The sequence below is a fragment of the Ptiloglossa arizonensis genome, chromosome 5 (assembly GCF_051014685.1).
Source record: "Ptiloglossa arizonensis isolate GNS036 chromosome 5, iyPtiAriz1_principal, whole genome shotgun sequence".
Lineage (NCBI taxonomy): Eukaryota > Metazoa > Arthropoda > Insecta > Hymenoptera > Colletidae > Ptiloglossa > Ptiloglossa arizonensis.
Genome location: NC_135052.1, coordinates 17,998,615 through 18,009,170, shown reverse-complemented (window position 1 = coordinate 18,009,170; position 10,556 = coordinate 17,998,615). Strand labels below are relative to the sequence as shown.

Sequence of the window (10,556 nt, the reverse complement as noted above, 5' to 3'; positions counted from 1 at the left end):
AAAGATTTATAAAAAATACATACATTTATAAACTGTTTATACATGAATAAATTATTAAATTGGTAAATTTTTCTTTAAAATTTTTGAAAAGTTTATATACTTATCAATTGTTTATAAATAAATCAAATTTGTAAATTCCTTAAAAATTTCTATGCACTTTCTAAAGTGTCTATGTTTCTAAAAATTTATAAAAAAATTATATCGTTTTAAATCTATTTATTTATAAACAATTTGAAGAGCAAACATCACACTAATATCATATACACATAGCCGGAAACAATGATGTATTTTTTATTCGTCGTTGAAACTGAATATGAATTATCCTTTATTAATTATGTACCGAATACAAAATAGTGTACTCGGTATTCGGTGATGCATCGAATATGAGTTGCAGGAGTACTGAATCGCATTTGACAATGCGAATAAATATTCGATCACCGCAGAATACGATATGTCACTTGTTTTAAAAACTAAATACATATGTTTAGTATTCTGTATGTATTTCAATTACAAAATCATTCAAACGTGCCCATCCCTGATGTTAGATGAGCTCATACATCCATCGGCAACCTACTAAAGTTAAATACTCTCTTCTGTATACTTTTATAATACGACTAGAAAGTTTGATAGTATAAACACTTCACCCTTAAGTCGGTCATTTTTTATTGCAAACTTGTTCACAATTGCTTCTTTTCCAGCACAAACTTTGTAGAGTGAACCATACCCCCTAGAACAGAGATCGGTTGCTACAACTGTATATTACTTTAGCATTTATTGAACCAATGATGAACTGAGCTGTGACAAACTGTTTATAATATTTCAATAATAAATACATGAACGTATACCTCAACTCAAAAATATTTTCTAGCATGCAATCTTGTGGATATTCACAAATTATTATTACACTTACTATGTATTTCTGACTGCTGCGAGTAAGACACAATACAAACACATACAAAAATCTGTATTCTTCGATATTGAGGACATAAAACAAATGTATCCATGACACAATTTCTTGGTTTTGTATCATTCATGTCAGTTAGGTAACGACTGTAGAACATTTAAGTGGCACTCTTGTTCTACATTTAGTAGTTGTTAATTATAAATCAATAGCTCAGTACACTATCGGCTTAGCATGTTATTTATGCTTCAAAAGAATTTAGTAGACCTCAACACATACCAGTGCTATGGGTTACGTCCACACTGTTGTTGCCTAGCTGGGTAACTGACTGTTTTGAAATATCTTTCTTTTCCGTCTGAAAAGACGAGAGCCATGCAAGAGGCATAAAAGAAACCACAAATAATCATTCTGTTAATTACAAAATGAACAATAATCCCACTCTAAAAAAGAAGAAACATACCTCAAAGTATTGATGCCATAGAACACACCCATAAACACACAGAACTGAGACTAAAGATTGGCAAAGTAACCATAACAGAATGTTCAATGCTTGGGTGCGCTCAAATAATGCAGCACCGTGCCGTATACACAGTAATGCTTCTGTAACCATAATTGCACCATAGACCCAACACTGAGTCCCTACTCTACTACACGTTGGATCCGTTATATACATGTAGTATTGCCTATAATTCATATTAAAATATCATACGTCTAGAAATAATATATTACATAATAAATTTTTCTTCTATTTAAAAAATTTCTATGTACTTGATGCAAGTTTTATATTATGACCCTTACCTACCTAACAGAGGGTGCAACAATTATTCCAACTAGTACCAGTCTCGACACAACAAAAGGATGAGAGGGTGGAAATTCATACACGTGTTTCAAAAAAAATGTATTCAACTCCGAGACCTGCCAGAAAATAACCAACTGACACAATGCAACAAATCGCATGTAAGTGCAAGTTGGATCCAACCATCTAACAGCAGTCCAACTACCAGGTGTAAATTGTAGCATTGCTCTCTTCAATTTTCCAGTAGTGCTCTCAATGTCACGGATGCTTACCCATTTATATTCTCGCATTTCCAACAAAGAACAAAGTTTTAATCCGACCCAAATACCCAAACCGTTACAGACAACTACGTCAAGTATAAAAGCATCCCACCAACATTCAATAAAGTTTGGTAGTAAATGGGCAAATGCTATCTCTGTTAATTCCCACATAATACTAATGGCCCAAAGAATACCAAGATGTCGAATGAGGATTGCTTTAAAAGTCCATCCTAAAAAATGGGCAACTGCAAAAACATCTAAATGGTTCCATATCTTCTCTACCGTAATGTCTGAACAATTAACACCGTATTCTTTGTCCATGTCGATGTGAAACGATGCTAAGTTTGGATCTATCCATACAAAAATTTTTTTCACTGTATCATAATCTTGGAACAGCAAAAATAACAGGCTCATTAAGTACAATACGCTGCAGCCAAATACGAGTCTCCAAATAACTGGATGAGGTCTCGTAAATGGTCCATTTGGAAATGTGAGTATTGATATAATTAGAAAAAAAAATATGATGCAAAGTATTCCAGCCCTAATGTTGTCTTCAACATTGGTAGTATTCCTGCGTTAAATTAACATGAATATTTACAAAATTTTACATTTGCATAATGAGAAAATGAAGAAAGAATTGAATTACCTAGTGAAGGCAAAATATATTACAGCACCAATCGCGATGAGAAGCAACGTAATGCTGTGTGGTGTGTAAAAGAGTTTGATAGAAATATCATCGACCGGTCTCTCATTGATATTTGGAAAACTATCCGTACTATGTCGTAATTTGTGCCCTTCAATGTTGTCCGTGCTACTCCGGCAATTTACAACCTCATTTTCATCACTCTTAACAAGCCTCTCCAAAAGACTGTCACCTGTAGATTCCTCCTTAGTTGGCATCCTCGTAAGTCTAATAGATTGTTTCAAATTCGTATATTTATCATCTCATGTGTTGTTTCGCCAGTTTTGTACTTCGCGATCTCTACGAATCGCTAATACGCTATTGAGAAATTTATAAAGCACTTTGTCGCAGACGAATAGCGAACTAGACAGGAAAGTGTACTACAGTGATCAATTCACTTCCGGTTGCAAGGCATAATTAAATATGAAAAAAAATTCGATTAATCGGCTTACAAGTATATTAACTAATTAAATATCAAAATACAATAAATTTTCGTTGTATGATCGCCACTCGGAATCGGGCAAAGCTTTATAACGTGTACAACGCGATTCGGTCGCTTTTATATTTTGTCCACAGCGACAGTTACAATTACAAAAGATAACGTAAGAAAAAAATTAAATTAAATAAGGTGAAAAAGAAAGCGAATATGAAAAATAGGAGTAAGTGAAATGCAACAAATATTTTGTCCGCTCTATTTATTTAAAATTAAAGATTTAATCAAACCGTTAACTTTTAAATTATTCCACGACAAATTATAGAACATACTTTTGAATTTTATTGAATCATATGAATTAATCGTTCATATAATTTATCAGAAGCGATTATAAAAGAAAGTAAAAGTTATTAATGTTAACATAATCAAAAATGATCCAAATTACGTTGTCTTTGGTCATATTTCCATCAGAAAAATCTCATTAATATGTTAAATATACTTGCGTAATATTCAAATAGAAAATTTTTAAATTTTAGAAAATAGTCGCCGATTCGTGTCGTATTTACGATTTACTGGTTCCAATAGGAATCCCTTAGTCAATAGGGGTGCACCCAATTGGCGAAGATAACAATGATCATAGAAAGATAAAATTTAGCGATCGTACGAAAATTTACTGTCTATACGCCTTTGAGAATAGGTCTTTATATATACCAAACAGCTGTGCAGATGTCATAGTTACTTTTTTGTACAAAATAGGTTTGTTCACTTTGCTTTTCATTTTGTTATCAATCATTCTGCATACTCCATCGCAAAAATTCTATATTTATAAGAAAAAATGGCAGATTACTTAGACGCCGAAGCAGAGGAAAGTGAGGTGCGCATTAAAATATTTAATATGCAATAAAGAAAGTATTTAACTCCACATAACCTAATATTCCATGATATTCTAGGAAGAAGAGGAACTTGATGTTAACGAAAGGAGAAAACTTAAAAAGTTAAAGGCTATGCAGGACAGCGACGATGAGGAAGATGATGATGGTATTAAACAAGTATTTGTGTATAGTTGCAATAATGTTGTAAAACACAAGAACATTCATATTTTAAATATTTTTAATATTTCAAAGAGGGAGAAATTGATGGCCTCATTGATGATAATCCAATTGATGACAATGATGGTGAGGATAGTGATGCATCAGATGGTTCTGGAAAGCGTAAAAAAAGTGATGATGAAGATTTTGATGATCGTTTGGAAGATGAAGATTATGATCTGCTTGAAGAAAATTTAGGAGTTAAAGTTGAAAGAGTATGGAAAAGTAAAAAAAGTTTACAAAATATATTTTAATGTAAATCTCCTAATGTAATTTGATTTTTTAGAAACGTCGTTTTAAACGCCTCCGCAGAATACAAGATGAAGAATCAGATGGAGAACAAGAAAGGGAGACAGATGAAAGGAATGCTATTGCCAATGAATTGTTTCAAGGGTCTGGAGATGTAAGTTCCTAAGTGAAATTAAAATAAACTACCAAGAATTTCATTATTAATATTAATTTCATTTAATATTTAAAAATAAACAAACAGATTTAAAACAGTATTCGTCTGTGTCTGTAGGAAGATGAAGAAAGAAGTGAAATTAGTCATAGACCCGAAGTGGAAGCATTTGATGAAGAAGAAAGTGACGACGAAGATGATTTCATTGTGGATGGTGATGGAGTACCCATAACTGAAAGGAGGAAAAAGAAAAAACCTATTTTTTCAGACGCGTAAGAAATATTTACAGTATAAAATTAATGTGTATTAATATTTTATGTACTTTAATCACTCATTTCATTAATACAGTGCATTGCAAGAAGCTCAAGATATATTTGGTGTTGATTTTGATTATGATGAATTTGGAAAGTATGGTGATGATGAATTTGAAGAAGAGGAAGAGGAGGAGGGGGAAGATGAATACCTTCAAGAGGAATCAGAAGACCGACCGAGGCGATCAAAGAAACCTTTTAAGAAAAAAAGCACAAAAAAGAGCATTTTTGATATATATGAACCTAGTGAACTTATACGCGGACACTTTACTGATGTGGATAACGAGGTAATAAAATAATTAGAAATGATTTTAATTTAGTATCTGTTTATGAATAATGTACTTTTATAAATTGAATATTTCAGATTCGTACTACAGACATTCCTGAACGTATGCAACTTCGTACTATTCCAATTACACCAACAGTAGAAGGTTCGGATGAATTAGATCTTGAAGCAGAATGGATATATAAGCAAGCATTCTGTCAGCCAACAATTTCAGTACAAGACGCGCATCTAAATGAAGAAGCCAAAGAAAGAGCTAAGAAGGGTCTACAAACTGTTGGCAAAATTAAAAAAGCTTTGGATTTCATGCGTAATCAAAATTTTGAAGTTCCTTTTATCTCATTTTATAGGAAGGAATATGTTTTACCAGAATTAAATATTAACGATTTATGGAAAATATATAAATTTGATACAAAATGGTGCCAACTTAAGCAAAGAAAGGAGAATTTATTGAAATTGTTTGAAAAGATGAGAAACTTTCAATTAGATGAAATTATGAAAAATCCCGATGCTCCGTTACCTGAGAATGTACGAGTTATTAAAGATGATGATATTGAACGTCTTAACAGTGCTCAGACTTTTGATGAATTAAATGATATTTATCGGCACTTTATGCTTTATTATAGTCAAGATATTACAGCAATGCAGGAAGACCTTCGTAAAAAGGAAAAAGAAGCGCGGAAGAAAGCTAAAATTGAAAAAAGGAAACAACAAATTGCGGTAGCTGAGGAGAATGGAGTTCCTCTAGAAGAAATTATTAACATAGAAAATGAAGAAGAAGAAGAAGAAGAAGTAGTAGATGACACGTTAAAACAGCCAATTAGGAAAGGTCCTTATTCCATTTGTAGAAAAGCTGATTTAGATGGACTTGCGAAAAAGTTTGGTCTTACACCAGAACATTTTGCTGAAAATCTCAGAGATAATTATCAGCGTCACGAAGTAGAGCAAGAGCCAACAGAACCCACTGTAATAGCTGATGAATTTTGTTCAGCAATTTTTAAAACAAGCAACGAAGTGCTTAAAGCTGTGCAATTAATGGTTGCGATTCAATTAGCGCATGAGCCATTAGTACGTAAGTGTGTTAGAGAAATGTATCTAGAAAGAGCAAAATTATCTGTAAGTCCAACCAAAAAAGGAATGAAGGAGATAGACGAAAGTCATTCTCTTTCTACATTAAAATATATTAAGGGCAAGCCTGTACGAGATCTTGTTGGGGACCAATTCTTGAAATTAATTATAGCAGAAGAAGATAAATTAATTACAATTTCCTTCAGTGATACAATAGAAGGAAATACTACCAATAATTATATTGATGAAATAAAACAACTATACTATAGGGATGAATTTAGTAAAAGTGTACAAGATTGGAATTCACTGAGAACTGGCAGTGTTGAAATAGCTTTAAATCGTATTATTATACCACAGTTGAAGAAAGAATTACGATCCAGTCTTTTAATAGAGGCAAAAGAATGTGTTATGAAAGCTTGTTGTCGCAAAATGTATAATTGGATAAAAATTGCTCCATACACATGTGAAGTCTTTGATGAAGACGATGAAGAATGGAACATTAGTAAAGGAATTCGAGTGATGGGTTTATCTTATGTACCTGATCCATCTGTGTCTGCTTTTGCTTGCATAATTGCTCCAAGTGGAGAATGTACAGATTACCTGAGATTACCACATTTATTGAAACGCAAAAACAGTTTTAGAGAAAATGAAAAAATTATGAAAGAGGCCGATTTATTAGCAATTAAGAATTTCATTGCTACGAAAAAACCACACTTAGTGGTAGTAAGTGGTGAATCTAGAGAAGCATTAATGATAGTATCCGATCTAAAGGAATGTATTACCAATCTAATAGAAGATGAACAATTCCCTACAATACAAGTAGAGATATGTGATAATGAATTAGCTAAAGTTTATGCGAACAGTAATAAAGGTATATCTGAGTTCAGAGATTACCCAGATTTACTGAAACAAGCTATATCATTAGCAAGAAGAATACAAGATCCTCTATTAGAGTTTTCTCAATTATGTACGGTAGATGAAGAAATTCTGTGCCTTAAATATCATCCTTTGCAAGATCAACTACTTAAAGACGATCTTATAGAAAATTTATACTTGGAGTTTATAAATCGTGTAAATGAAGTAGGAGTAGATTTAAATCGAACAGTTGAAGAGCCTTATACAGCAAACTTAGTACAATTTGTGTGTGGTTTAGGTCCAAGAAAGGCACAATCGCTGATTAAGATCTTAAAGCAAACTAATCAGAGACTAGAGAACAGAACACAACTTATAACAGCTTGTCATATGGGGCCTAAGGTGTTTGTTAACTGTGCTGGTTTTATTAAAATAGATACAAATAGTTTAGGAGATAGTACTGAGGCATATGTAGAAGTTTTGGATGGTTCACGTGTACATCCAGAGACATATGAATGGGCAAGAAAAATGGCGGTAGATGCTCTAGAGTATGATGATGAAGATGCAAATCCTGCTGGAGCTTTAGAAGAAATTCTTGAATCTCCAGAAAGATTAAAAGATTTAGATCTAGATGCGTTTGCTGAAGAGCTTGAAAGACAGGGTTTTGGAAATAAGTGTATTACTCTTTATGATATAAGAGCTGAATTAAATTCTAGGTATAAAGATCTCCGTGTACCCTATCAGTCTCTAAATACAGAGAAGGTGTTTGATATTTTGACAAAGGAGACTCCAGAATCGTTTTATGTTGGTAAATTAGTCCTGGCGACAGTTATTGGAATAAGTCATAGAAAACCACAGGGAGATCAATTAGATCAAGCAAATCCTGTTAGAAATGATGAGACTGGTTTATGGCAATGTCCGTTTTGTTTGAAAAATGATTTCCCAGAATTGTCGGAAGTATGGAATCATTTTGATGCTGGTGCATGTCCTGGAAAAGCAACTGGAATTCGTTTAAGATTGGATAATGGAATCTCCGGCTATATTCATATAAAAAATTTATCTGATAAACATGTCAGTAATCCAGAGGAAAGAGTACATGTTGGCCAAGTGATTCATTGTCGTATAATAAAAATAGAAGTAGAACGATTCAGTGTTGAGTGTACTAGTAAAACGAGTGACCTTGCCGACAAAAATGGCGAATGGAGGTAATGTATAAAATAATTTATTTATTCATGCTAACTTTAGTAACTTCCACGAATATTATTCTATACATTATTCGTAGACCTCAAAGGGACGTTTACTATGATGTGGAGGCAGAGGAGAAGAATACAAAGATTGAAGAAGATACTAAGAAAGCACAACAAAGACAAACTTATGTAAAGCGTGTTATAATTCACCCCAGTTTCCATAACATAAGCTTCGCGGAAGTTGAGAAATTAATGCAAACCGTGAAACAAGGAGAGACGATAATACGTCCAAGCAGTAAAGGATTCGATCATTTGACAGTTACGTGGAAAGTCACAGATAAAATTCATCAACATATTGATGTAAGGGAGGAGGGCAAAGAGAACACATTTTCTTTAGGTCATAGTCTGTGGATCGGCAATGAAGAATTTGAAGATTTGGATGAAATTATTGCAAGACATATTAATCCGATGGCCGCGTACGTCTCGGAACTTTTAGATTTTAAGTACTACAAATCAAATCTGGAAGGCATTAAAGACAAAGCGGAGGAAATATTGAAAGAACAGAAAAAACAAAATCCTGGTGGAATACCGTATATTATATCCGCTGCTAAAGTAAGATTGCTTTGAATTGTTTGATAATATTTATTTTCAAAATGTAATTGCTCTTGTCGATATTCTAGAATTATCCTGGAAAATTTTTACTCTCATATTTACCGCGAGTTCGCTGTCGTCACGAGTATGTTACTGTGACACCAGATGGATTTCGATATAGAGGTCAAATGTTCAGTAAAGTAAGCGACTTGTTTCGTTGGTTTAAAGAGCATTTTAGAGATCCTATACCTGGCCAATCTACACCTGGTACACCACACGGAGGTATGACTGCGAGAACACCATACAATGGTACTCCAGGAATTAATGGTAAATTTCATAATGTTGTATTCGAACGTTCCGAATGGTTATTCTCTCATACTGAAACTATCCTTTCTATAATTTAGGTTTGAATACAGACGCAATACAGAAAGTAGCTCAGAATATGCCACATCACATGTTACATTCTCTCTCGAAAGTAGCAAGTCAAACTCCACGTAATTATCCACCGTGTACACCAGGTACTGCCAGTGTCAATAACTATGGAATGTATGGAAGTACACCTTACACACCTTCAGGCCAGACTCCATTTATGACTCCATATCACACACCTCGCCACCCACAAACCCCCAGTCACACTCAAGGGCCATTTTTACAACCAATTCCCCCAACAACGAATTCAAATTCACATCGATCTGCAAGATCTCATAGACCTGTTTCGTCCGATGCAACGAATTGGTCAAAGGCTGCGGAAGCTTGGGCTCGTGCGAAGCAATCTACTTCGAAAAACTTGTAAGTTGATATTTAGTATAAGCATTACTATTGAAACAACAATAAAATATTGTCTTTTCGATTTTAGTAATAATACTCCAAGATACGATGACTCTCGAAAGACGCCACGGAATCAAGAAGCCCAAAACGATAGAGCATCTCCACGGAATAGAACCCCTTCTGTTCGTACTCCATCTTATAAATCTCCCAAAGGGACTCCATTTACAAATTCTAGTCCTCGAAGTATGTCGATCAGCGGAGATGGTACTCCTTTGTATGATGAAAATTGGTAATGTGTTCTACATATAGCTAGGACAATTGATTACCTGAAACTATACTCTACGCTATAAAGAAAGAACTGAGTAAACTGCACCATAATGGATGATCTTTTGTTTGCTCGTTGGCATAGATCACTTTCTATTATATGAAGTATTTATTACAAGTACAAATTTTTTTTAGAATTTTTTCCAGACTTCCATTATGAATCTTCAATCACATCTTGACATAGAAATATTTAAGTTATGAAAAACAAAAGAACAAAATCACATGATTCATTTAATATAGATTTTGTATTTCATTGTAGTGAAACATCCTTTTTTTTTTGTAGAAATGTTCAGTGTTCTCTTTTTTTATGTATACATAATATTTAGAACATTCTACCTCAGTAAAATTATATTTCACAATAGTAATTATAAACAAACTGCCTTTATACGTTTGCTCAATATATATTACCATTTAGTTTCATAAATCATAACATTCAAATGCAAAGATACTGCCTAATTAATAAGTATGCATAAGTTTTATTTGTACAAGAAATGATTTGATACAAATGTATTACTATAAGCATATGCAATTTTGACATATATTTTACTATGAAATATTAGTAACATTAAATATATACTAATTAAAATGTTTTTCCTTCGTTTAATTTTAATC

The 10,556-nt window shown here is 33.1% G+C and overlaps 2 protein-coding genes across 4 annotated transcripts; one reads left to right on the top strand and one right to left on the bottom strand.

The window, feature by feature from the left end:
- Positions 1-116: 116 nt before the first annotated feature.
- L(3)77cdf (phosphatidylserine synthase 1 homolog l(3)77CDf) lies at positions 117-2,995 on the bottom strand. 3 transcript variants are annotated; one of them, XR_012992056.1, is made up of 6 exons: positions 2,604-2,995; positions 1,704-2,528; positions 1,362-1,584; positions 1,181-1,256; positions 911-1,079; positions 594-727 (listed from the first exon to the last, which is right to left on the bottom strand). XR_012992056.1 is itself a non-coding variant. In XM_076311245.1 (5 exons), exons 1-5 carry the CDS (start codon positions 2,855-2,857, stop codon positions 678-680), a joined length of 1,428 nt encoding a protein of 475 aa, XP_076167360.1. In that variant the 5' UTR covers positions 2,858-2,995; the 3' UTR covers positions 118-677. The 3 variants fall into 3 exon arrangements, 2 of the variants coding, with proteins under 2 accessions (XP_076167361.1, XP_076167360.1); XM_076311245.1 differs by lacking the exon at positions 911-1,079 and having other exon boundaries at positions 118-727; XM_076311246.1 differs by lacking the exons at positions 911-1,079; positions 1,181-1,256 and having other exon boundaries at positions 117-727.
- An 815-nt stretch (positions 2,996-3,810) lies between these two features.
- Positions 3,811-10,279, top strand: LOC143147039 (transcription elongation factor SPT6). The gene is made up of 11 exons (XM_076311861.1): positions 3,811-3,946; positions 4,023-4,110; positions 4,197-4,375; positions 4,447-4,563; positions 4,681-4,832; positions 4,909-5,158; positions 5,236-8,279; positions 8,357-8,873; positions 8,942-9,179; positions 9,257-9,641; positions 9,709-10,279. Exons 1-11 carry the CDS (start codon positions 3,908-3,910, stop codon positions 9,911-9,913), a joined length of 5,214 nt encoding a protein of 1,737 aa, XP_076167976.1. The 5' UTR covers positions 3,811-3,907; the 3' UTR covers positions 9,914-10,279.
- Positions 10,280-10,556: the final 277 nt, after the last annotated feature.

Coding starts and splice junctions, on each gene's coding strand:
- LOC143147039 (XM_076311861.1), top strand. CDS start 3,908: ATGGCAGATTACTTAGACGCCGAAGCAGAGGAAAGTGAG. Junction 9,180..9,256: donor TGGTACTCCAGGAATTAATG/GTAAATTTCATA, acceptor TCTATAATTTAG/GTTTGAATACAGACGCAATA. Junction 9,642..9,708: donor CAATCTACTTCGAAAAACTT/GTAAGTTGATAT, acceptor TTTCGATTTTAG/TAATAATACTCCAAGATACG.